Below are 26927 nucleotides of genomic sequence, written 5' to 3' on the forward strand. Positions count from 1 at the left end.
CGCTGCTGCTGCTGCTATTTTCATCACTTGCAGTTAGGAAAGATGGCAGTGGATGACGCTGAAGGACCCGTTAATAGCCTGCATTGTCTTTCCTGGGTATGATGGTTGAGTACAGGAGGTGGAACAGCATGAGGTGTGTAAGAAGAATGTACACAGGATTAGACACGGATTTTCCACTAGAGTAAGGTGGAGCGGGGACTAGAGCTTCCTCTGGGCAGCAGAGGCGCACGGAAACAGTTCTGCTGGGACTGGAGAGATGCAGGAGGAGGCGCCTTTCTCCTCACTCTAGAAATTAGAGCTGCTGCTTGGTGGGGCAAACGAGCAGCTACTCTTAATGCCACAAATCAGTGTAAACCACCGTGATGTGGCCAATTCTGACTCGAGCTCAGAACTGAGGAGCGAGTGAGCTGCTGGGCAGAGCGTGGGGCGGCTCTTGGAGGCAGCCGGTGTGGGCGCGAGGGGAGCGAAGGCAGCGCCAGACGGCTGCCTGCCCCAGAGCCGGGGCAGTGGTTACCTGCCGGGTTAGCAGGGGAATAAAATCCCTGTCGGACCAGCCAAAGGTTGGTTCTGGCTGGCGGGGAATTATCTTTGCTTTTTAACTTTTACCTGTTACCTATAAAAACTTTGCCTTTCAAGCCGTATGAGTATGAAGAACCTTGCAATGTGTAAAATGATTGCGTTTTGTAGAATACAGATACTTGGGATGTTGCAGTAAATGCCATAATGACAATCTTTAAAGATGTATGTTAAATATATATGTATGTCTTTAAAAATCTTTTTAAAGTGTGCAATTGCTGTTGTATTAGGGAGCTAGTAAGCACAACAGGCAATTTATACATCAGCTGTGTGATTCTCTTTGCTCAGGTGTGGAAAAGGGGGATGTTTCTATCTGAGGAGGAAACTTGCCCATGAACTTCATTTGTGTTTGTTTATTCTGTTCCTGGATACAACCGTTAATTTACTGTGGTCTTTGGTTAGGAAGGGAAAATGAGTTTCAGGAGTGGTACTGTCAAGGTTTTTTCATGACCAAGGGTGCTGCAGAACTAGGCAAGTAATGGTCAATAACAAAAAGCAGAAATGAAAAAAACTGGCTCTTGTCTCAACGTGTGGGGCCTTTCTTGTTTTGCTTCCCTTGTGTTGTTTTCACAGCCATTTACTTTTCCTCTTTGAAAGATGGTTATCTGAAGGGTCAGAATTTCTCAGAGGAGGTGTCTATATGGCAAATTCAATGTGAGAAAAAACATATTCGGCACAGAGAGAGTCTGTGTCCATGTTTTGTTTTAAAGATCTAGTTCCATTGTGGTTTTTCTCTCCTGAAGGACAACTGTGTAGTTTTTCTTTGAAATAGCTTTGCTAATTCTGGGGATAGACACACTTTAGTTACCCAGTGGAAATATTTATAACTGCATGAGAAACAGTTAATAAAGATGAAGTTCTGTATACTGTCAAAAGTACAGAAAAGTACTCCTTTTCCTAAATTTTCGTCTTTTCCCGTGTCCAGTGGCACGTCTTGCATGCCCTTGGGGGAAGACAGGTTAGTTTCCGAGTGGCGCTCGTGGTCATGAGTTCCCTCAGGGTCTTACCTTTACATCCCGTTGTGCACTACTTGCAGTCTCTCGCCACTCATAAATTTCCAGTGCTAGTACTCTTGAAAATCAGTTGGAGATACAATTAATGCATTTTAGGGCATGTTTGGTCTTCGTCAGTTTGACCTGTATCTGTCCCGAGATGAGCACAGCTCTGTGCTGCTCGGCTGCTGGGCCAGCTGCTTCCATGGCAGTGATTGTTGTAGCTGCTGGTGTCGGAGGAGAGTGAACGGCTACAGCAAAACGAGGCAAAAAAGAATCTGCAGAGTAGGACTTCCGTTTCAGTACGGGGTGGTTTTGTGTTTTTACAAACAGTCTTTTTCATGACATAAATAGCTTTTTTTTATACATCTCCTACTGAAACTGCTGAAGTGATTGACGCCAGTCGCCCTGTCACTGTACGCGTGCCATCGTGATGCATTTGTGTGGAAAGTATGGAAGAAGTAGTTTTGATGCAGATGTCCCACAGTGACAAAAGAAGTTCACTGCATGAAAAGCAAACAGACCATTCAGAAGACAATGCTTAATCGGTCAGGAGCTTGAACCCATTGTTGTTCTGCAACGGAATAAAAGAGGGGGATTAATTTGAAGATGCTTGTGCATGACATATGGTAATTTCTCTATAGGAAGGAAGTGTCAGATAGTGACCTCTAAATCTCCACGTTGACCTCGGGCTGTAGCATGTGTATGCCATAAGGTCTGCGCATCTTTTCATGTGATAATATTAAGTCATGAAGCATTAGTGGGAGTATAATGTTTAGAATTGCTTTTAAATCACATTTGCACCAAGAAATGATGCAGTGTACGAAATAAATGTCACGGGTACTGCTTTGAGTAACGTGCTTGAGCCGTGCTCTTCTCTGTTTGCCGCTTTGTGTGCTTCTGCTTCAGATTCTTAGTCCTTTCTTTGGTGCAGGTTTAAAATTACTTGAATGGGGACACATTTAAAATGAAGCTGTATTAAAACTAGCCATCAGTAATACACTCGGTGACATCTCGGAGTGGCAGATGGGACAGCCCAGGTTTAAAAGGGTGATTTCTAGGGCTGTTAATGAGTAGTGCAAATTCCAAGTCTGTCTAAATAAGGGGAAAGCCCAAGAAGCAGCAGCAAAACTCCTGTTTTTTAGTTCCTAGTCAACCGTGCTGTCAAACCAAACCTAGCCATCTGAAGACATTTGTAATCTCTTTATTTACAGGTACTTTTGTCTTTCCCGAACATGCGAGTTTCTGTTAGTGTATCTGTGTTTCTCTGCAGCTGCATGTCTTCCACTCACTGGCATTGCACTTCCTGTAAAACCTGGGATTTTTTTTAAGTTGAATATTACCACAGTTTCCTCCAGTTTTGTTTTTCATTCTTCAGTGATACTAATCTGTTTTTCAGAAGCTGCTTTCCTCACTTTCCTTTTTTTTTTTCTCTTTATTTCTTCTTCTTTCCTCTGCAAGTTGCTCCTGCTGTTTCTTCTAGCACTGAAGCTGGTCACTCTGGCTCTGACACTGCTCCTACTTTACATACCTGTTTCTTAGTCAATGAAGGTATTCTTTCCTCACTTTCTATTTGTCTTTTGTTTTCAACTAATGTCCTTTATCATTGTTATGACATGACTATAATTTGACCTGCGTAGGAATCTTTCTTTGCGAAAAAGAGAGGCAACGAGGGGTTTTGGCACACTTCGCCATTAATGCGGGTGGAGGGTGAGCAGACCCGGTTTGTCTGCAAGGTCAGTTCGTGGGTAGCGTGTCAAAGGTGAAATTTCGAGTCTTGTTTGGATTTGCTGTTGTCTTCTGACAAAAAAACTGAGCCCTTTTTAAGTAGGGAAAGCAGACGTGCCTTCACCCATCGGTAGGAACGAAGCGGAGAAGCCACCGCACGCGTGGTGTGTCCCACACGGGTGCTGGGTCCCGGCTCTCGGCTGCGGGTGTGAGGGTGGAGGGTCAGCCCCATCTAGAGCCCTCAGGAGACCTGCTGGGACGAGCGTGGGATGGGTCATCCACTCCTGGGATCAATGGGCACCAGGGCTCAGTAGCCCACATTATGAATTGAAAGACTGAAAATTTAATGCTCCTTTTGAAATGAAACAAACAAGACCAGTTTTGGGATGATTAAATTTAATTTTGGGTGCTCATGAACACTTTAGAGTTTGTTAATCTACTTGGATTTTGTGTTGGGAATTATTTCTTCTAATTAACGTTTACCTGTATTATGAAGAATATCTTTGTGCCAAAAAGGTTGGCACAAAACCCAGCCAAACAAAAAACTCCTTGTATCCCTGCCTGCAAGTCGCTTTAAATCAAAATTTATATGCCCCTATTACCAAGCTATAAATTCCCGCTTTCATGCATCTGAAGTAGTAGAAACAGCGCTCTCTTAAATTGGAAATTCCTCTTTTTAACCCATTTTTCTTTAAGGAAAATTAACATGGTGATTTCTTGTAGCACCATGAAGAGCTTTATTAGTTAAAGTGCTCAGATTTTTATGCTCGGTATTGCTGACAGTCTAAAAACACAGATCTATATGCTCACCTGAAGTATTTCTCCAGTTTCTTAAGTCAATGTAGAGCATGATACTAGAACAGTTCTTTGGCTTTAGAGTACTTTACAAGCGTTTTCACAATCTGTGTTGTTTGGGCTCGATACGCTTATCTTTACTGGTTTTAACTACACAACACTGCAGGCTTGTAGTGCGAGTGCACCTGCAGTGGGCGTGTTGAAGGGAGATTTGGATGGAAAGACCTCTTAAAATGGGACAGAGAATTCTGTGTGATCTTTCTAGTGGCAGTTGATGTGCTAAGTTTTCTGTAATTGCATGATAGCACACTTGTGTGTAGGCCGTTAAATGTCGTGATGAGTGACGCTAATTGGGGTTTGAACGGAGTTGCTAAATCCTGAACTCGGAACCACGGCTCTGAGTTCAATGGCCGTAGTATTTTGGGGATTTTTTTGTATCTAGGATGTATGCAGGGTATATTCTTAAGGCTGCAAGTTTAAAATTCAAGCATACAGCTCGATACTGAAGTCTTTTTGAGAGGGGCAGGGGAGGAAGAGGGATGTCTGTGTCCAATCAGGACAGACTTGAGGCAGTCTTCTGATGTCTCATTTCACCCTTGCGTGTGTTTAAGAGATCTGACTGGCCTGGAAGAGCTCATTCCTGGCCAAGCCAGACAGCTCACGTGCCGTAGAGCCTGCCCTGAGGTCAGCTGGAACCAATAAAGACGGGGTGCAGCCCATGATGGGGTGAGCCCCCGGTTCCCACAGCAGAAGAAACAATTCTGTGGTTCTCCTGCAAAATTGGTTCTATTTTTTTCTCTCCCTCTTTCTCCCACCTTCTCCTGAAGATCTTCTGGGTGCCAGGCCAGTGACCAATGTAAATTTACTTGATGGCATTTTGAATTTAAACTGCTTCAGTGTTTACTGTGTTTATCTTCCTGTTGTGATGTGTTTTAACAGGGTGGAGCCAGCTCGCTGCCATGCACTGCGTGATGCTCCCCGACCTGCTGGGACTCGATAAATTCAGACCTCCTCTGCTGGAGATGCTGGCTCGCAGGTGGCAGGATCGATGCTTGGAGGTGATTGCAGCAGTAATTTTGTACTGCTAGGCTTTTTGGGGTTTACGTTGTCTTTTACCGATCACATTTTCCCTTAAAATCAAAAAATGTGTCATTCTTATCTGACACAGATTCCTGCAGTTTTTACTTTAGATTCAGTAAGTTAATTTTCCAGTTCACCTGCCAAACTGTTGAAGTGATCATGTCTAAATATCTATATGGGGGTTTTTACCTTCTGGGTGCTGTACATATCTTTTTAAATTAATTGCTGGATTAAAAACTTCCATGTTACCATTAAGAATCTTATTAGGATTAAAAAAAACTACCCTATATTCTTCAAGAGACTGCTGAGTTGGTTTATATTTTGGAGCATGTGTACAGTAGCCGGTAAATGGTTTGTCACCCGACTGTTTGATAAATGACTAGTGGGCCTTAACGCTACACCTGTGCTGTTGTGGCAAAAAATGTGTTGACCGTGCAGCTTTTCCAGAAGGAGAGGAGTGGCAGAGCTGGGGTGTAGGCTGCCAGGCCTCAGCAGGCCTGGAACTTAACTGGGAATAGGTGTTTTGCTGCCTGGTTGCCTGTTCTGTTGCCAGATAGGATGTACTGTGAGAGGGTTTCCTGAGAGGGTAATTACTTTGAAACTCATTAAGATTTGTAAGCAATGGAAATTGTCCGGTTACTGGACATCCTTAGGTGTCAGGGTAGCGTGTTTATATTCTGTTTGCCCGCGATTTTTTATTTCACCTTGACCAAATCACTTGTGTGTTAAATCTTTTAGGCCAAAAATAATGTATTTATGCATATATACTTATGAACACTTCAGGTGGAACAAGTGTTATTGATGGGAGACAAATAGTACAAGACAGTATTTTGTATTTGTTGGTGTAAAAGCTCAGATTTTTACTTTTTTTTAAACTTTGGGAAACTTTTTTTGTATACGTTTTCCTGTGCTTTGATTGCTCAGCCTTCCGTAATCTGTAGTAAATGAGTAAATCTCATGTGAAAAAGCATTAAGTGATTGTGTTGTTTTGTTTTGTTCTGCTTTTACACTGTAACATTCATGAGCCAGCTTTGGAAATGCTATAGAGAGAGGTGATCACACACTGCTTCTAGAGAACTAGTTTTGGTGGCCCTTCAGTGCATCAGCGCAAATGTTACGTTGCTTGTGTGTTTACGGTGGAGAGGGGTGGAGGAAAAAAGGGGTTTTTTCTAAAAGAAGTTTTTTCTTGAAGTGGTGCTTTTTGTTTTTGCTGAATTATACGGAAAGCATGCTGGTAAATATTCGGTGTTGAGTTTGTGTGACATTCCTGTTGGCTTTGCAGGTAAGAGAAGCTGCGCAGGCCTTGCTGCTAGCAGAACTGAGAAGAATCGAGCAGGCAGGTCGGAAAGAAACCATTGACGCGTGGGCTCCTTACTTACCACAGTACATTGACAGCGTTATATCGCGTGAGTATGCTGGGTTAAACCCGAAAGGAGCCTGGTTGCTAGAGAAAAGAAAAAAGGCGTTTTGTACATAAGATTGTGAACAGTACAACCAATCTAGGGGAAAATCCTAGGGTTAAATAGAAAAGTTTCTTGAAATTTCCAAAGTGATCTCACAACGATGAGATCACTTCAGGTCGCTAATGGTGATGAGGTGAATCAAACCCTTCCGTACATGTCGCTGGGACCGGAGTGTCTTTTGCAAAGGCTGCCCCTGCTCTTGAGGGGCTGGGCTGTAGTTTGGAGGTTCAGGGATGAAACCTGCTGTGAAAAGGCCCGATAAAATTACAAGATACTGGTGGTAAAACAGTGGCGATCCTTTCCAAAGAGCGTATAATTCAATTACAGAGATTGTGTAAAGGGATCCTTTGGCATCCCAAGAGCACCAAAGGTTCTGGGAGGAGCTCATGCAGGGCCGTGCAGTGTATGTACCTCAGCATCTGGTAAACGTTGGATGCAACTCCTGCCCAGCTGGGTGTTCAAAGCCATTGGTTACCAGTGCTGCAAGGAGATACTGGGTAAAGGTTATTCTCCAAATAAATTAAGTAGCTACTGACCACTGTTGAGTCGGTTGTATTTTTCTCCAAAATACCAGTTTTCGTTTTATTAATTGTTATTAAAGCAGAGGTTGTTCAGACTCTAGGATCATATTCTTGGAAGATGTGGCAGCATCGTGACATACTCCATTCGATTACCCATCTAGAAGCTTGCCTTATAGACTAATCTCCGGATGCGTCTGCCCTATATAACAAACCAGTAAAAATTTGTATTTTCGTGCATGAGAATGTTTGCTTTGAAGTTGTAGGTGCTCGTCTTCCACTGAAGAATGTAGTTTCTATTCAGAGAAAGATCTCTATTAAATACCAATTGATTTTTGAGGTGTGTGTAATAATCTTACTAAATCTAAATTGAGCGCATAAATTCCACGGAACACAGTGCTTTGATGTTAAGAATTTGTTGGTGGGACTAAGCGGCTGTTAATGACAGCCTTCAGCCATGTAGCATTTGCCTTATTACGGGGATGTTGTTGCACAGTTAGATGTGCAGCCGAGCAGTGAATAATAAGTGGAGGTACGTTGTGTATCCATGCCGAAGAGCCTTGACTCGTGTTGATAGGTATTTCTGCCATTTTGAGTGTTAGGATGTATTTTTAATTGCTCATTTTCTGAGGTCAGTTGTACTCAGTTCGTAGAATACAGCCTTAGTGTCCCTTCACTCTCAGGAGTAGCAGCTGTAGCAACTGCTGATGGTTACTAATGTCTTTTCTCTGGAGTCATCCTGAACGACCTTGTTGGGTACAGGGTTGCGGACGTAATTGTGTTGGTGAAGTGTATATAAACCACTCTGTGCCTGCTTTGGCCAGTTGACTATTCCAAAAAAGGAACTTCTTTTTAACGCACTTGAAACCAACCAGTAATTTATATTAGCTTCAGTAATTTGCTATTTCTGGTACTTGTCAGTACTTTAAAGCTTTCCAGTGTGATTGTTTAGAGAAGTACATGCAGTTGTGTTTTACACATGCATCAGCTGGAAGCATAATATTTTGTTTTGCCTCTTGTGCTTATCTTTGTGCTCGGGTTAGAAGCGTGGCATGCACTTCTGTAGCCATAGCCTGGGACTGACTGACTGGTTTAACAGAAAATTTGAGTATTTTGTATGCCTTCAACTCAAGTATGCACACAGCAGTATTTTGGCCTCTGTTAGTCATGAGCAAATCAAAGCACAGCACTTGTTTTATGCTAAATTAGGATGTGCTTATCTATCAAAACAGGGAAGTTTTAAAACACAGGGAGAAAATATAAAATAGAGAAATCAGCTGAGCATGGCTGAATGAATGACTTGAATATAAATGTTCAATATTGTGAAGGCACTGACATTGAAAACCTTTCAAACAGGTCGCGACTAGCAAATTGGAATTATTTTTTTTATATTAACAGTGTTGAAAACTGTGAATTAAGGTTACAGAGTTTGTGGTTCTTCTGAATGACAGGGCTGAGAAGGCATTTCATAGTGTTGCTGCCTGTGCGAAGGTACACGAAGATGCTGGCGCTCTGAAGAAGAATAAGAATTAGGGTATCAGAAGCGAGAAACAAAATAAGGAGCTACAAATGTTGGTGTTGTGGGGAAGAGTAAAATGTGTCTATCAGTTAGATTGTCAGACATAATTTAAAAATTACATGTGTTTTTTAAAACCTGGGGAGGAATTGAAGGGGATAGGAATTACTTAGAATGGTCAAAATGGATGCAATGGACTTCTGAAAAGTAGTGTTTTATGCTAGAAAGGTAAGGAGAAGAAATAAAGAAATATTCCTTTGATTCTTTCATCCTCCACTTCTCCCAGTTTTGCCTCTTGATATAGGGGCATAAATTATTACCAGCCTATTTTTGTGTCCAGCATATGTTATTACTCTGCAGTAGTTCTTGCATGCATGATGTAGAAACAGTCCTTCTCTTACACGTTGGCAGGTTTGGTTTAATTAAAACAAGCGGTAATCGCTACTAGAAGCTTGCTGCTGATGGAAGATACTTTGTCCTATGCATTTAATTGGCTCTTGAATGAATCAAGTGTGCAGCCCTAGCAAACAGAGATGAAATCTTCTCCCCGTTAGTGTATTCGGGGCTCGGATCCAATAGTAATTCTGGGACATGACCTTACTGGCGCAGACCGAGCGACTGGCACGTCTCCAGCGCTTTGATAAAATGTGTTCAGGGGACTTGAAAGACAGATGAACTTGCACGGGGTTATCTCTGAATCATCTTTTAACTGATGCGAGAGAGATTACTGTCCCCCTTAGATGGTGGGGTGGAGGAGCGGGGAGAAAGCCAGGCAGATCTCACTGTCTCTTGGGGGGTCTCCCAGCACTCCCCCAGCTTGTGCTGCGGCGGCCTGCTCCAGCGGGCCCGCTCGGCCGTCCCCGCTCCGAGCAGCGCGCCTGCAGCTGCCTGCCGGGCTTCTGCGTCGGGCGAGCTGCCGTTCGGGCGTTGGGCCACGTTAGGCTTCGTTTCCCAGCGCCTTGTAGGGGGAGCAATAAATCTTTGTTTTATTTGGGCCTTCAAATCCAAAATTGGCATGTCGGCTTATTGACCCCACATCAGACGGGAATAGATGTGTAAGTGAGGCTGTGAATTAAACCTGTGAGAGGTGTTGCAGGTGCTGGTGTTTTTCAGGCTCCCACGGGAAGGAAAACAGTTAAGCTTTCAAAGCTTCATCTTGTATCTGCTCAGATTATGCCGTGCGACTGTAAATATTTGTCTGCCCCTCGTTTCCACAGCACATGGTTGTCTCTGAAATGCTGCATAGTCCACGGGGCGTTTGCCACGAGGATGTGTTTTCAGGCAAAGATCAAAAATGGGCAAATGCCACTGCCTTTTTCTGCCTGCAAGGGCTGTCTTCAGTGTCAGATGGATTCTGCAGAAGGAATTCCCTTCCTAAAGGGACTTCTTTGCTGAATATTACGTTTCTGTTTTGTTTCTCTTGCTCATTTATTTTACCTTGGTCAGTGTAAATGTTTTCTTCAAACCCTGAAGGCACCATTTTGGGGCTCTGTGCCATGGGACGCACTTGGTGGCGGGTCTGTCCACCAAGCCCTGGAGGGACAGATATGTTTTGAAATCCGTGATGTTGCTGCAGACAGAAAAATGGCTACTATGGCTTTAACGGGAAGCAGAAGGTTATCTTGCCCCAGCCTTTGTGTGCGTGTGGGATGCGGATGGAGCCGGCAGGCAGGCAGCGCGGGGCGGCTGGGAGCTGCCCGGGATCGATCGGAGCGCTGTGGAGTGAATTAATGCGAGGCAGGCAGGCTGCCTGTCACGGGCTGCCGGGATGCGGGCAGCGCTGGGCAGGCTCTGCAGAAAGCCGTTTTCAATGTGTTCTGCCCAGAAATTCGGTGTAGTCCCTTCTCTTGCTTCCCCTATTGCTAAAACGCCATTCATTCAGGTAGACATTTGTAGCAAATTACTGTTTGTTTTTAAATGAAGATCTTAAAGCTGGCAGCACAAAATTAAAGAAATTTAAATAGATGTCCTTAAATTGTGTGTCTCTTTAAACTGCTTCAAGTAGTAATCCATGTTACCACAGGAAAATAAATATGAGAAGTCTATAATAACAAACGCACTGGTGTCAGGTTTTATGAATGAATTTCTGGCAGGCTTATATTTTTGTTAGAAAGTTTTATTTAAAGCCAGATTAATTGAGTAAAACTTAATTAAACTTCCATTGATTTAAATTAGAGTGTTCATTAAGTAAGGGTAGTTTGATTGGACCCCAAAGACTTTGCTAAATATATACATGGTTGATCATCTTACTGGTGCAAGGATTGACTTGAAAGAGCGCAAAGAAGTAAGGCAAATAATTCTGTGCTGCAACACTTTAACGTATTAAATGAGTGAGTTTAGGATGCTGCAGTAAATAGCAAATTGCAGTAACGGCACAAGTTTCTAATACGAGTATATCTCACTTAATTTCCCAGTATTTTCTGTCAGCTGGCTTATTTCTGATACATTCAGAGGTTTGTGATCTTTTCACCTGAAACATGTTTCTAAGACACTTTTTGGTGAATTATGTAGAAAATGCTTGTGTCCAGGAATACACGTTCCTTCTTACTGGATTTTTGTTGAGAGGAGATGATACTTTATTGCCTGACGTATTTGCATGATGGCTGTTTTTCTGGCCTTTTGGCTTTCTCCATTCAGTGTTTTTGGGGACAATGTTTAATCATTCTGATTAAATAAATTTTTACTTATATTTTTATTTCAATTTTATAAAATTGCAATAAACTTTTCTCATTTTTTATACACTGTACTTTGAGTCGATGCATGCAAAGGCACACACTTCCTGTAACTGGTCTCGCTAAGCTCTTTAGAAAGGTGTGGCACATCTAATATGGAAAATCAGCCTCTTTCCAGCAACTCAGAGCTAGGAAGCAGGGAAAGAGGTGAGGTAATAACTAAATAAATCAAAGGCTTTGAATTTTGGCCCAGCCTAAACCTGCCATTTAGGGACTGCTAGACCCTTGGCTTCTACCGACTTGGGTGTTCAACCACAGAAGGTCCTCCCTCTGAGGTGAAAGCTCATCAGTCGGAGCCTTCATACTAGGCTTTTCCAAAAGCACGCAAACTCTTCTGGGTGTGGAAAGAAATCAAAGCATTGTAGACCATGGAAGTGGTATTTAGGGAACGGCTAGATGCTTGCTTTGCCTGCAGAGATCAGCAGCTGCTTGTCCTGGCTGCAATGCAAAGTGTAAATCAGCGATTAAAAAAATAACCTCCTCTCCGCCTCAACACGCTGCCAGACTCCAGTGGGTACAGAGCTAAATAGTAGTGTTGGAAAATAGTTGGTGCTTGGAGGTGAAGACTGAAAAGTGTTTTGGTGAAGTGGTGCTGGAATGCTGGTGTCTGTGCGGAAGCTGGTGGAGACCCCAAGGAGAGATGCCCATGGGCTCCAGCAGCTCCACCGTGACAGCAAACTCCTTATTTAAGTGTCCCAGATAAGGCTCACGTGCAATTTGCAATTTGCAATTGCACGTGATCTCTGTGGTGTTGTTCCAGCACGCCTAATGAAGTGATAGGCTATCGATTGAGCAGTGTGCTCCAGTCTGGTTGTGTAGTTGTTGTCGCTGGTTTTTATGTGTGTTGACACACTGGGAAGGATGTTCAGAAGGTTATTAAAAGGTACAAGGTTGTTTATAAAGAGGTTCTGTCAGGGTAAGGTTAGAAATTGCTGTCAGACAAAATCACGGTGTTATCACGAGGTATAAGTAGTTGCTGTGAATACTTGAGAGGATGTTGATGTTTCTGAACTGGTTTAAAGATGACCCCCAGTTAAATGGCTTTCAGGTGTGGATTCACAAACCTTGTCGTGCACAGCCGGCAGATCCCCACCTTGTGATTTGTTGTGGTACCGTCGTCTCTTCCTTTATCCCGTGTGCTTGGAGAAGACAAGCAAGTTGTTGCATGAAAGCTGCTGAGAACTGAAGTAGCGCACGTGAATGGTTTCGTAAGGTGGTCTAAGACCAGGAGAGGAGCAGCAGCAGGCCAAGCGGGCGGTGCACTGCCCAGGGCCGAGCCGTTGCTGGCGCTTGTGCGGGGCAGCGAGAGCGGTGTGCCCTCCGCAGGGCAGGGCCGTTCTCAGAGGCTTGATTTCCTGTTGAAATTGGGTCGGTGCTGACAAAGGGCCATGGTCCTGGTTTTGATGGGGACCTAACGCCCCAGTGGAAGGCAAACCCAATGCCGCAGTCAGCAAAGCCGCAATCTCTTCGTATAGGATTTTTGGATGGGATAGGCTGACGTAGGGGATGTATCGGGAGGAAGGGAATCTTCCTGGAGCTTCCCTTCAGTCTGCTTTTTAGTTTTCCTGAAGCTCTTGGGGGAGACAGTTAGTGAGGCAGTGCTTTTCCACCCTTAGCAAAACACTTCTTGTGATGGTGCCTTGACTGAATTGTGGTAGGGCTCGTACAGGGAATGGTTAAGGATTGTAACTGGGCAGAGTACGAACTGGTGAATTACAGCTTTAATCACGCGGTGTTATGTGGCACGATTTGGTGCTCGTTGTGTAGTTTCTAATAGAAATGGACAGATGCCTCCCAGCCCAACGGACATGGAACGGGTCAGCTGAATTGATAGACTCTGAAGGCTGCCTGGAAAAACGGCACTTTTTTGGCCAGAGAGGTGACGTATTGAGAGGAGATGTAAGAGAAGTTCTGCTGGAACTCTGTATTTTGTGGCTAAATAAATTGTTAGTGTGTAACGTGTGTCTAATATTTTTAATGATGTTAAAAGACAGCAGAAAAAGAAGAAAATATAGAAGAGATATTACAGCGTGGAAGAGATTTTTAAAGGACAGGTTTGCGAAAAGTCTGTATACGGTATGAAAGGAAACTAGAAAATAGTTTCTCTTTGTTCTGTGTTTCATAGTTACTTGCGTCGTTTGGAATATCGAAAGATACAGCCTTTTTTTTTTTTTTTTTTTTTTTTTTTAATCCTTGTGTAAGGATGTTATCTGCCAAAACCACTGACTTTGTGGGTGTTTGGTTGTTCCTTTCAGCTGGAGTAACCACAGAAGCCGTTCAGACGGGTAGTGCAAGCCCAGATGCATTGGGAACAGAAGCAAAAGTTCAGGAAGAAGAGCATGATCTGGTTGATGATGACATCACAGCAGGTGAGTGTTAATGTAATTAATACGTTGGGTTGTGACGCACTAGGTGCTGTGCAGAGGAGGTGGAATGCTTTCCGCCAAATGTTTTTCATGAGAAAACAAAATACTAAGGCTGCTTACAAAGAAGTGTGTGCTGTTAGAAATGAAGTTATGCAACAGTAGAAAAGAGTGTGGACAAAAACTAAACACCTGCTTAACGTTAACTACGGCAATATTATTGTGTCACTTCTGAATCGTGGTCTATATTTTAATGTGTGTGCCTCTGAGCTTTTACATCTGCCTGCAACTGCCGTGTTTAGCTTGTAGTTCTTGAAGAATAAAGGCTTTAAATGATTCTCTATAGTTATCCCTTAAATTATTTACCTTGGTGAAAGATCTGACGTAAGGGGGCTACCAGCAGTCTGTGCAAGTGAATTGCGGTGGTTTTGTAATTTATTTTGGGTTTTTTCCCAACAAACAAGCACTGCTGGTTTGTTGCACGTAGAATTCCCATGTATTCCATTTCTACGATACTCAGATAAGTTTGTTGTAGACTGGGAAGTAAAGTGAAAAGTTCTGGTCCATCAAGAAATGACAGTCCATACAAAAATATGCATTTAATTCTGAGCGGTTATCTTTTGATTCTTTTTTCATGCTTATTTATGCAGTGTCTATAAGGAAAATCTCTATATGCTCAATATTGGTATCCTCGGAATCTGCATGGTTACACCATGTTCTTCAGGGTAGGCTACTGCTGGTTGTGGAGTGTGAAGGCTTTTTTTTTTGGCTGAGCTTTATACAGATTTTTGTGAAAGTCTAAAAGAAACCCAGCTGTTCCTATTGACCTGAAGGCAGTTAGTATGACAGGTCTAGCTTTGGGTGAAGTCTCTGGTTGAAAGCACCTGCGGTGGGATTAGTGCTGGTGGAAGAAGAGCCTGTCTGGGGTAGGGAGCATTAACGGGGGCTGGGGGGGAAAAGGCTGACTGGAACTAGCCGAGAGGGAGGTGGGGTGCTGGGGGTGCCTTAGGAGCTAGGGGACGATGCAGGACTTGTCAGGAAACAGCAATGGATAGAGGACGGACCCTCAGAAAAACTACAAATGAATTGATGAATGGGCTCGGCACACCCTGAAACGGATTTCCCCAGCCTGTGCGCCAGATCAGTGTGTCCCTCGGGGACATACACCGTCTCCTTGGCTCCACGGCTGTTGGAGACCTCCTGGTTCTTGTTCGGGAGGCTTTGGCAGAAGCAGTATTGTAAACAAGCGTGTGCGATGCCTGCGAGAGCTTTCTGCCCCCGCGTCGTCGGGTGTCCTTTCCGCGGGAAAGGCTGGAGGTGGGACGCTTTAACGGAGGAAGCTCCACGGGATGTGTGGGTTTTTGCCAAGCGCTGGACTGCGTTTTGAGGTTTTCAGAAAGCTGCCCACTGTGTTGCTGGAGTCTGGTGGTGGTTACCAACAACTTCCTTTACAGAGAAGGTGTTTCTGCTGTCAAAAGCACTTGAGCTTTCCACAAGTATCCAGAGTAAAGATCAAGTTTTGGGCTACAGTTGAATACAACTAGCTTTGTGTTGGTAGAAGAAAAAAAAAGTTTTGAGACAATTTAAACTTAATCTTATCTTAAAAATATGATGCAGCTTTTTTTCTATAGCAGTCCTATTAAGGCTGATACTTATTGATTTGACTGCACAAAGTAATGCTGGTGTGCGGTGCTCAACAGGGGTTTTTTTCAGTTCAAATTGAGATTCACCAAATGCTTTCATTTATCCAAATAATTTTTTAAAAGGATCACTTTCACATCAGTCCTTTTAGAGATTAAAGCATTTTAGCTTAGCTGGCTAAAAAGCACTGAAGCCTGTTCCTGGAAAATACTTCAGTAATACACTGCAGTGCCTCTTAAGCATTTAAAAACACACACTGGAGTTATTTAGAAAATTGGGTCTGTCTTCAGATGCACTGAAAATACATGCACGAGTAGTCTCCCTGTGTAGCAGTGGTATGAATTGCTGTCATTAGTGCCTGAAAGGCTTTTCTGGATAACTAGAAGTAGAGCAAATGTTTGCTTAAATAATTCACATGTGGACCACAGCATTTTTTTTTCTAGTTGGGCATAAAATCTACTGGCTTCAGTGGTCAAAATTTTGCGATTCGTCATGATGGGAAATAGGCTCTTTTCAAAATTTATTTTTAAATTTATTTGTAATCTCTTTGTATCTTCAAAGTAATTTTAGGCTCCAAGATGGCATCTAAGTTTTAGTTTAGAATTGCAAGTATGTTTTTCCAGTAAATAAAGGAAGAACAGAATACTTTAAGGAAGAACCCCCACAACAACATAGCCCTGATAGGTGCTTGGAAAGGCAGGTGTCTGGCTCTGTTTTAGCACAGGGGCCGCAGCATCTATGGGGGTAGTGAAACAAGGACGTGGCTGAGCACTTAACGGGGATGAAGGGTCAAATGTCAGGGATGCTGTGGGAAAGGCAGCGTTGTCGTGCGTCGCTGCCTCCGACAGATTGGCTTCCTTACAAAGGAAGCAGTCTAATAGCATAAATAGGCCTCTAGAAGTCCACTGAATGTACTGTGTGGAGCTGTTTTGGAAAAGAAGAACTTCAAGGAAGTAACTTCTGGGCTGTGGAGTGTTTGCTCTGAGCTGTGCAACGTGACCTTGGTGGTGGAAATGAGTAACAGATTGGGGCATAATGTATATACTCTGAACAGTGTACGGATTGTTCTTGCGCCTTATCAACAGAAACTTCTAGCAAGTTTGGAATTGATTTTGTTCTAATTAATTCCCAGGGCAACTGTAGACATTTCCAGGAGTAGGGAATGTCCCATCAGTGGCATTTGGTATTGCTTGTGGCTGTAACAGGAGTGCTGGGTTTTGGGTAAGGCCTCGTTGCTGATGGTGCCGCGTACGATGAAGGATGACTCTTGCCACGAGGAGCTTATTCCATCTCTGTTCTGCCGCGTTCGGAAGTACCGCCAGCCTCCTTGGCGCTGCACAACGTGGAATTTTTCCATGGCTATTGCTTTTTGTAACGATAACCTTAGTCATGTTGGTGTTGATGATGCACTTGCAAAGCACAAACCCGTTCCTGCTTCTATTAAATAGTCATTTTTTAAACATTTTTCCCCCTCGCATGAGCTCTGAATGGCACGTCCAGCCACCTCAGCTGCAAACACTACAGAAATATAGACAGCCTCAGTTTTGTAGCTGAAAGGTTTTCAAAAATACACCTCTTACGTTTAAGTGTTTAAATCTGTGCCTGGACCACTTCATGGACCCGGGCTTCACCCAGCAGCGAGCTCGGCGCTGCTGCGGAAGGGAAGGTGCACACTGGAAATAATTTGCAGTTTTCCTTTGCCGTTGTCTGAAGCAGCAGCGCCACGTCTGCCTGTGTGAGATGGAAGCAGAGGCAAGCCCCAAGAGTTCTGCTAGAGGTTCTGTTCTAATTCTGGGATATTTGGAGGAGTTTTATGTAAGCCCCACGGCTGTAGGGGAGAGGGGCTTGGCGGTCCTTGGGATGTCGTTCCGACCTCAGCGAGCAGGCCTTGTGCCCCCTGGTTGGTTCGGTTACATCTTGTCTGCTGTTAAACAGTTTATTGTTCATCTATACTTTGTTTTTAATAGTTATATGAAAATAAAACGCTGGTGGGTGTGAAATTGAAGGCACAGGCTGCTCTGCCCGCGCTTGTGCCTGCTGCTAGGAGGGAGCACTGCCCTGAGGAACAGCAGCGTGGCGCTGACACCTCGCTTAGGCTGGCTTGCTTGTCCAGTGCTCACACTCCAACGGGCAGCCTGACAGGTAACCACGGGGCTAAATACGCTGTTACTGGACCAGTTACTCTCTTTTGGTATTTCCATAAGTAAAACCAGTAAGAGATACGTTTTCATTCAATCCTACTTGAGCCAACATAAACGTTTAGCACTTTAGGAAACACTGTGATATAGCATAGTCAGTTGCTGCATCAGGATAGTGGGAATTGAATTGAAATGCAGTTTGTTCCTAAGGATCTGTCGTTCCAAAAAGCTGGGAGGTAGGGAACGTGAACTGCTTCAGCTCCAGAGACAAGGCTTACTCTTTGGTCTGGTCCGTTTTCTCCTGCATGCTGCCGTGACGTGTTAGTGCGCAGAACAGGAAGAAATAATGTCCAGGCGTCTCCTTGTCCCTTGGTGATCCCTTGCACAGAGAGAGAAAGGCCTGTTTGGGATTGCCTTGAGGCGGGGTGAGGCAGCAAACAGATGCTTTACAAATACTTGCTTAGTCGTGTAACCCAAATGGGTCTCGGTCAAGCACATGCGAGCGTGTGACTTGCGCGTTGTACAGACACAATTACTTGTGGTACGAGAGAGTTCCAGCGGTTGTAGCGGTGCCCATACAAAAGTTTGTATGGAAAACGAAATCTGGGAATGCTACTGATAAATGTTTGTCACCTTGAAAATTTACTCTTTTAAATTTCTTCTTTCAGTATTCACAAATTAATTTTGTGCCTAGTGCGTAGTGGTTTTTCAGCAATAATTCTCCTTTGACTGGCAAAGTCAGAAGGAAGAAATATTGCTGGGTTAGCCCATGCTCTAAACTTTAAAACATCTCTTTAACACAGCCAAATGTCATCACTGGTTGATGATTCAACAGTGTGAGGGCAGGGATTGTGTTCCTTGTGATTTGTCCTGTACCTTACTGCACCGTGGCTGCTGCCGAAGCGCAGCAGCACGTTGAATGCATTCACAGGCGTGTTTGGCTTCCAGCGTTTTCTCATCTTTTGAGCACTTATTTTACCTGCACTGTCCAGACTTTCTGATTTTGATGTCATTGAACTATTTGAAATCATTTTAAATTAGTTCCTAGGTGATGCATGATCTTTCTTTGTGAATTATTAGAATTTTTTACTTGAAAGCTTACACTGTTACAGGAGAAAATATTCCAAAAACTGCGAACTGAAATTGTGGACAGTCATCTGTGAAGTCATATGCTGTGCGCTTTTTTCTTTTTTTTCAAATTTTTAATAATATATCCAGCTTCTGAACTACTCTGGTGGTTTCTCTTCATTCTTACTGCTGGCGCTGGACTCCTTTTGAATCGGGAGCGCCAGGTGCCATTGCCCATTGCGTCCCTCCCGTTACCAGCCAGACTTCCACTGAAAATTTGGGGTGGAGTGGAGGTACACAACAAATGAAACCATCTGCCATCCTCAGCAAACAAGCCAGTGGCCCACTGTTCAGCACAATGAGAGTGCCAAAAGAGTCAGTCTCCGGACAAAGTTCCTGCTGGGTTTCTTTTAAGTAGGTTAGACTGAACCTGAGCACCTTCCACAAACCCTGTCACATACATTTTTGTATCTCCAAAGCCCACCATAGAGAGATCAAAGAAGCTTTTAATTTCTGTTTAATCACCCCTTGGAAAACCATCTACCATATCATGCACTGACTATTGTGTAAAACGGCAGAAAAGTGAGGTTTTATCGTCTAAAGCAAGCTTCATCCCTTTCAGATGCTAATTAAGAAAATAGAGAAAATACATGCTGCCTCATCGCTGTCACGTGCCCTTTTCTGTTACAACTAAAAGTGGGATGTGAATTCACAGACACAGGTTATTTAACATCTAAAAGTTAATTTTTAATGGGGTTTTTGTGTGCACTAACAGCAATTCCGAAGCACCTTGAGAAATGTGTCTAGTAGATACTTGTATACCAAGTTACGGAGGATCTAGGTTCCTACAATTGATAACTAGCAGTCTACAAAGAAGCATGAAATTATGGGTAAAATTCTGGTCCTTTTTTTTTTTTGTAAGGGAACATAACTCATGTAAAAACATGGGGGTTTTCAACAAAGCTGCGTGTATTTGAAAAGATATCTGGGCATCTGCCAGTCAAGCAGATGTCGCCCAGTAAACACCATTAAGAGCTCCCCTCTCTGTGAGGGGGTTATGGGCTCGACATCTGTCTGAATGGCATCTGTCAGCGTTGGGAGTGCTACGTGTGGTCATTAAGGAGGTACTAATTCAAGAACACGGGGTTGTTTGGGGGGTGGGGGGGTGGTTTCTAATGAGCGCAGTCGCAGGGTTGCGAGCTGCGGGGCCGTCCTCAGCCGGGCGACTGCAGGAGGAGCTGGGCGCGGGCTGCTGCAGAGCGCGGTGCAACCCGGGCTGCCAGCCTGCGTTCAGTTACCACCATCATGTTCCTCTAGAAATAACTGACGCTTCAAAAATGACCGTGGATTTTAAAAAAACAAAGTGCCCTGGCTAGCAAACTTGAATAGAAGTTTCAAAATTACTAAACAAAAGGCAATATGAACAGGCTCCAAGTTCTAACTTGGATTGCTAAACATCTTTCTTCTCTGTGGGAAGCGACGTGAGTTTTTCTGAAGCTTGAGAGAGCCGAAAGCAGAAGAACTTGGACCCCTGGACGCGTGTGCCGGGTTCACGCTGTTCAGCGGCGGTTGGGCAGCTGGAAGGGCCGCGCGGGACGTTGGCTGCTGGTTTTGTGTAGCTGAGGACTAACCGTTAGAGCTGCTGGCCGGGGGGCGCGGGACAGCCCGGCCTCTCTTCCGAGGGTACAAACCTGGCAGAGCTGCTGTGTCCACAGCGTGGGCATTCGGGGTGTGAAGTTCAGCTTTCTCTCTGTACCTGCGTATCTGCACCGTGCTGTGCTGATTTAGAGGCCGCAGCTTATCACAGGAGCGAGTAACTTCTCAAATTTTAAAATATTTCCTTCATCTATCACATATTGCAATGAAATCAGTGTGTTACATGAAAGCCACGTTCGCAGACAGTGCGGTTTTGAATAAAGACTGTGTTAAATACTGATTTCTTCAGTGTAGCATGAGGAGCAGTCTTTAACATGCATTCACCTGCAAGTGCTTGTTTTTCGCTATTTGAAAACATAACTTTTTTCATCTAGTTTTGTATGCTTTCTGATATCTCTATGTATCTGATGATCTGCAGCTTAATACTGAACTTCGCATAACGTGTCCGAGTAGTATCAGTCCTTACGGCGTCTTACTTTGTGTGTGAAAGCGGGAAGTCGGCGTCAGTGTGCGCTTTATACGTCAGTACTTTGTGGAAATCGATCTGGGACTCTTGTCTGAAATTCTTTTGTTGGTTTGGTGGCAGATGTCTTCTTCCAGCACTGCGCAGTCTCCCTTTGTGCTGCAGTTACTCTGAAAAATCGTATTAACTAGGGAAAAGTTAGTTCTCTTTGTCTTAGTAAAAACATCTACACCTTAATTGTGTTCTTCTGGCTGCTCAGCTTCTCTCTGTGACATTAGGCAGAAACGCTTCAGCGCAACGTTTTTCTTAATCAAAGACTTTTGAAAGATCATTACAGTCATAAGAAAATAATTTAGAATAATTTCTTCAGGTATAGGCGTGGAGTTTTAAAGAGACACGGGTTATTAAAGCCATGTATTGAAACGCAGGTTCTGGTTCTGGTGATGGTGTAATGGTGTTGAAGTGCGCGGCGGGAATATGTTTAAATCTCTCCGTGGTGTTTTCTCTGGTGGAGGCACACGAGCATACGAACAGCTGCTGGTTTCTGCCGCTGCTGGGCGATGTGTTCGGGACGTGGCGAGGCCACCAGCCTTCTGCTGTGCTGGGCCAACTTCTTCGCAGTGGTTTTTTTGGCTAAAGTCTTACGTTCTCGCGTTCGCCCTGCATTTGAAGACTTCCTTCAGAGGCACAGCGGGTCCATGCGTTTTGGTGTCCAACAGAGGAGTTTTACTCCCCGCGCGGTGCCCCGAGGAGGCAACGGGCAGGGAAGTCCCTGGGGAGGCGTGCTGCAGCCCTGGCGAGGAGCACCGCGGCTCCGAGGCCTGCGGTAGACAGAGGTAACGCCGCTCCTGCGCTGGCTTTGGGGCGTGTGACGGCACCCGTACAGCTCCTCCGAACGTCCGGCGTTTCAGAAGGGCGTGTGGTGACAAACAGCTCTCCCTGAAAACCCCTCGAGTTTAAGCAGGATATAACAGTGCTGGCAAGGCCCAAGCGTCTTGGGACGTTCGCTCTAATCATGGCCCACACGCTTCAAGAAGCTGTTCCGCTGTTGGCGTGTGTGGTATCCGTGGCTGTGAGCGGTGTTTACTGGTGTAAACTCACCATTTCCACGTGGAGGACAGTTCTTGTGCGCGTTGTCGGGAGAGACCAGCTGGACCCTTTCTGCGGTTAACAGCGTATTATGAGCGTAGGGTTAATCACAGCCGAGTTAGAGGATGTTGTTCTTAAAATTAATTTGTGCTATTGACACATTTTATAAATGGTATTTATTTATTTATTTATTAGTTTTGTTTGTTTTTTTTTTTAGTTTGGGTTTCAGTTTTTCTAGGTAGATTGTTGAAAACAGCTCTTAAGTACTGAAGGCCCATTCCTGTGGATGCTGCCTGATGTAATTTTATTCTAAACAGAAGTATTTTTCATCAAGACAGAGGTCTGGTATGAAATTTGTAGCAGTTTTTTGGTAACGTGCTTTAATAGCAGCTGGTTTTATAGGATTTTATAGCATTTTTCAGTACCTTCTTCTGGATAGTCAGGTTTTCAAGCTAGCTAGTTCCAAACAGTGGTTATCTATGTAGTATATGAAAAACATGATGGAATTTAAAATAAAAGAAAAAGCAGTGCCTTATTGGAAATAGCTTGTTTTCACATTTCAGCCGTAGTTTGGACAGCTGTAACTACTCAAAAGTAAAATATAACGTAAACATATTGAACTGTGATAAAAGATTATAATTTCAATAGCATTTCATATATGCAAAAACTTTAATTGTACCCACTTACGCAGGAGAGAAGACGATTAAAGTTCATACTCTTCATTCTTTTACCAGTCTTTGCACTTTGATAAATAAATAGATCATCTAAGATTCAATAGGCCAATTGCAGCATATAATAGCTATTCAGAGGCAATTAAACTGCCTTTTTTCATGCCGGCATGTGAGCGTGCCCTTTCACAACCTTCAACTTGATTTGTGGTGGTTCAAAATTAACTTAAAAGTCTTGTTTGCTGACAGCTTAAAGCTTAATTGACTGAAAGCCAAATAGAGTGTGTTCTGTATTCAGCGCCGGAGCCCTCGGTAAAGCCGTGTGTAAATCGCGCGTGCCGCGAGGCAGCACCGGGTCCCTCTCTGCCGGTACCGGGGTGGGAACTGCTCCGCAGGGTTGTGCCTCGCCCCGGCCCTTCGGCGTCTGCGGGGCCAGCGCGGTGCTGGTGCTGCCCTGGGGCTTCCGCCCTCCCGCTGCCGCCTCTCACTCCCACCCCAGCCTGCACCTGCCTTCCGAGGAGACGCTTGGTTTCCCGGTCCGTAGCTGTAGGAGACAACAGGGAATCAGAAAATGAGAATTGCATCCTGGTGGTTTCGCTATTTTGTTAAAATGGCCTCACTGAAAAGCAAAGTCTACCGTAGTTTAAATAAAATTCATTTAAGTGTTAAAGAACGCTGCTCTAAAGACTCCCTATATTGCTAAACAAGCAACAAATAAATATTAAAATGTGCTTCACAGCATCCACGGAATTCCTTTCCATCTGTAAGCACACGGGGGATCTGAAATGTGCTTGTGTCCCCGTCCTGTCCTAACGGGACGTAGCCAGAGTGCGGAGGCTGCATGGGAAGGTGCTTTTTTGTGGGTTAATTTGGGGGAAAAATTCCTGATGAAGTGTTACCCCCATTAGGCTAAATTCTCTTTGTTACGCTGCTAAAAGCTTTCCCTCTTCCCCAAATAGTTCCCTATGGAAAAACTTGTCTTGTCGTGGGTGCTGCTCGACACTGCCCATCGTCCCTGTGCCGCCGTTACGAGGTGCGGGTTCTTTGCAGGCGCCCCCCGCCCCTCCCAGCGGTGGCCGATGCGAAGCATCACAGCAGGTGCCTGCAAATAAGTATTTGACAGTGGTTTTGTAACGAGTTAAGTCATTTCAAATTAGGCAATGTCTTTAAGCAGTGGGAGCGTATTTTAACCTGTCAAAATCAGAAGGGTCTTAAAAGCACAATACCTTGAATTATCAGGCACGGTGCGATAGATACATCACACAAATACAATGGCGCCTCGCCTGTTTTCTTCTGTAAGTTCTTGGAGTTCTGTTCACGTGCAAGTTGGATTTTAATACGTAGAAGTTAAAGAACGTGGATTCTGATATTGCTCTATTTCTTATTGATTTCTTGGCAAATCATAGCTATCTAATTTCTTCAGCCTTCCTATTGATTTCCAATAGGAACAACATCTTTTCATAAAGCATCAAAAAAGTTGCCATTTGGTTTCAAAATGACTATAATTTAAAATAGTTTTACTCTTACATTCCTTTCAATAAAATCATAATCGTACTTCAGGATGTGAAGTCCAGATTTGGACTGGTTTTATCGGAGTCTTACCTGTGCCTAGAGGGATCTGGGACTCGACAATAAATTTCTTTCATTGAGTCTTATTAAATGAAAAAACCCACCTTATGTTTATATTTGTCTGGCTTTAGTCATGTGCAGGCTAGCTACTTCTGACACAGATGTTAGCTGTGCCATCTTTCTCTGTTCTGGAGCGTTTGCTTTCCCCCATGGAATTACAAATCGTGGCTAATTTGACGGCAGAGTTATTTACATGCTCGGAGTCGCCGCACATCTAGAAAGCTGTAAGACAGATGTCACTGTAATTTTCATAAGGCTGCTGGGCTCGTGTAGGAAATGTGCCTTTTTACACGGAGTAGGTACTTTTTGCAGTCACCGTTCTAATCTGGTGCCGTTTACGGGCATTTTCTCTTCCACTGCGCCGTTCCTTTTATGACGGAATATTTCACTGTGCTGCAGCATCTGGGAAGACAAAATGGGTGAGGATGCTGCTTCCTTGCAGGGCTGAGAGCAGGGAAGTAGTCCAAGACAAAATGGATTCTCTGCTGTTCAGATGAGGAAATACCAGGCAGGTTGTGTTCGGTGTGACTGGCTGTTTTTAGAGCACTGAGTTAATGCATCAAAACTTCCCTTATTAGAAGTGACATCCAACTGGTTACAATCAAAATTTTGAAAAGGTATGATGAACGTTTAAGATGCTTTTATTTATGACTCATTTATGCAGCCGGTAATGAAGGGAAATACAGATTTCTGGAAACCGCAGCACAAACCTGCATCTAAAACTTGCAGCAGGACGGTTCGGGGACAATTAGGACTTGCGTAACCGACGTCTGTGGTTTTCAGGTGTGGTATGAAACAATTGGATGTCACTGTGGTAAAATTTATTCTCAAGTTATTAAATACTTAGAGCTACATGGCTTACAGCAGAATTAAATTAGTTGAAGGTGATGATTGCTTAGTGGAGCGTGTTGGTGCAAACCCACACGTGCTGGGAGACCAGATAATTTGTTCGCCGGCTTTTGCGAGCGAACGGGTGTTTTCAGCACAGAGTTCACAAAGCGGTGGTGGAAAAAGGAACGTGTGTTGCAAAGAGAGAACAGGTTAACCTCAATGGCTGTCCATTCCAAAAATGACACTTTTATTACTGTTTTCCTTGCTTCAGGTATTCAGTAACTATTAAATGTCTCTTGGGTTTTTATTAGCATGGTGCAGACAGTGACTGACAACAGCAGCCTCAGTGTTTGCAGTTCCGTGGGTGAAACCAGTTCGCTGCTGGCTTCGTACAGCCTCGTTGTAGCGTAGTAATTGGCACTTAGGTCAACGTTTCCTGCTGCAGAAGAAAGGGGCAGTGACGCCCAGTAAGAATCTGTAGCTGTTTGAAAGCAGTGTCACCAGCTGTACGTGAGGGCGGGAAGCAGCCTGGGATTTAGGCAGTGCCCATCGGCTCTTCCAGGGCACAGGATGGTTTTGGTCCATCCTAAGCGCGGAGGTCAACGCCAGGAGAGCCGTGCTACGCGTTTGTCTTTGGCAAGATAAAGCCAAGCAGCTGAAATGCTCATCTGTGAAAGTTTTGGGGCGTGCTCGGAGCGTGAGCGGGGCTCGGCGGGCTGGCGGTGGGTGAGCGCCGCGTCCGCAGGGCAGAGGGTGTCTCCCGGTGCGCTGGCCCGCGGCCGCACCGGGGTCAAGAGCGGTGCAGGCACCCCCGAGCGCTGATGAGCGCGGCGGGCTGCGCTCATGCCAGCGGATAACGAAGGAGTTCAGGCACTGAGCTTTTTAAGAAGAATGAGTGATGGCTAATGATTATTTAATGACAGATCTCTGGGCTGAAAGGCACTTAGCACTCGGTGCGTACTGCAAAGCCTATTTCTCAGAGCTTCCGACAGGTTTATTTGGTCTCACCTTGAGCAGAGCACTGCTGTATTGATTTCATTGGTGTGGATTTAAACACGCTATTGGCTTAAAATAGCACCACCTATGCAGAAGAAAATCAGTGTCTTAACCCTTAAGGCTGCCAGTAGCCACCACGTAATGCTTTGATGGGAGGCTAACAGGTTCCTGACAGGTTTCGTTACCCTGAGAACTGCCGTTGTTAATTAACCAGTGCATTGCCGCGTTTCATAGGGTACCGTGGGCGTAAACTGGGGGGCTTGCGTGTGGGCTCCGACCTCCCCCCCGGTGTCTGGCCTGAGGTCGTCAGTGTGGTCAGACCCTTTGATCTGGGAGAGGGTCTTAAATGACAGGCTGAACGAAGGTGAACTTTTTTTTTCCATGTTTGTAAGTCTTTTGGTGGCTGCAACAGTCTCTTCTAAAAATAATATTCTATACTCACTTATAAATATTATTATTCACCATGAGAGGCTTTATAATTCTCTTCTCTTTCAAAGTCCCTGCAGCTAGCTACCTGCATGAAACTGTATTATTGGCATCACACGGGGTACATATTGTCAAAAAGCAAACCAGAAAACACCCTGTCTTTAGTATAAAGCTATGTGATGTACGGATATTTAGCTATTAAATTTGTCTGCTGTAAGATGTCCTATGAAAGATTAGAAAAATAAGAGTTAAACATTTCCAGTGTTTACAGCAGTAACAAAGCTCCATTATTTCAAATACTTTGCTGCAGACACAAAAAGAAAATAGCAAGACAGACGTTACGGAATAGATCAGCGCAGCGTGCCGATAGGGAGGAGACCTCTCGGGGAGGAAAACCGAACCAAAACAAAGCCCCCCAAAACAGCTTTTGCTTTTAATACAGAGCAGTTCTTTTGCTCTTCCTTACCTAAATTTATTTTCAAGTCGTTTTATCAAGTCCTCTTTCACTATCTAAACACACACATATGTTTTTAAAAGCACATACTTTATCAGTGAGAAT

At 44.2% G+C, this 26927-nt stretch overlaps 1 protein-coding gene across 2 annotated transcripts in view; it reads left to right on the plus strand.

The window, feature by feature from the left end:
* WDR7 (WD repeat domain 7) overlaps window positions 1-26927 on the plus strand; it is a 121864-nt gene that overhangs the window by 25022 nt on the left and 69915 nt on the right. Inside the window, exons 16-19 of one of the 2 annotated variants that reach the window (XM_086480375.1) lie at window positions 3030-3119; window positions 5031-5149; window positions 6454-6577; window positions 13656-13769. In XM_086480375.1, coding sequence (XP_086336501.1) covers window positions 3030-3119; window positions 5031-5149; window positions 6454-6577; window positions 13656-13769 — 447 coding nt within the window. The remainder of the gene's footprint in view (window positions 1-3029; window positions 3120-5030; window positions 5150-6453; window positions 6578-13655; window positions 13770-26927) is intronic. The other variant, XM_086480376.1, reaches the window with a different exon arrangement.

Source organism: Leptosomus discolor, chromosome Z, assembly GCF_034619465.1.
Source record: "Leptosomus discolor isolate bLepDis1 chromosome Z, bLepDis1.hap2, whole genome shotgun sequence".
NCBI classification, from domain to species: domain Eukaryota; kingdom Metazoa; phylum Chordata; class Aves; order Leptosomiformes; family Leptosomidae; genus Leptosomus; species Leptosomus discolor.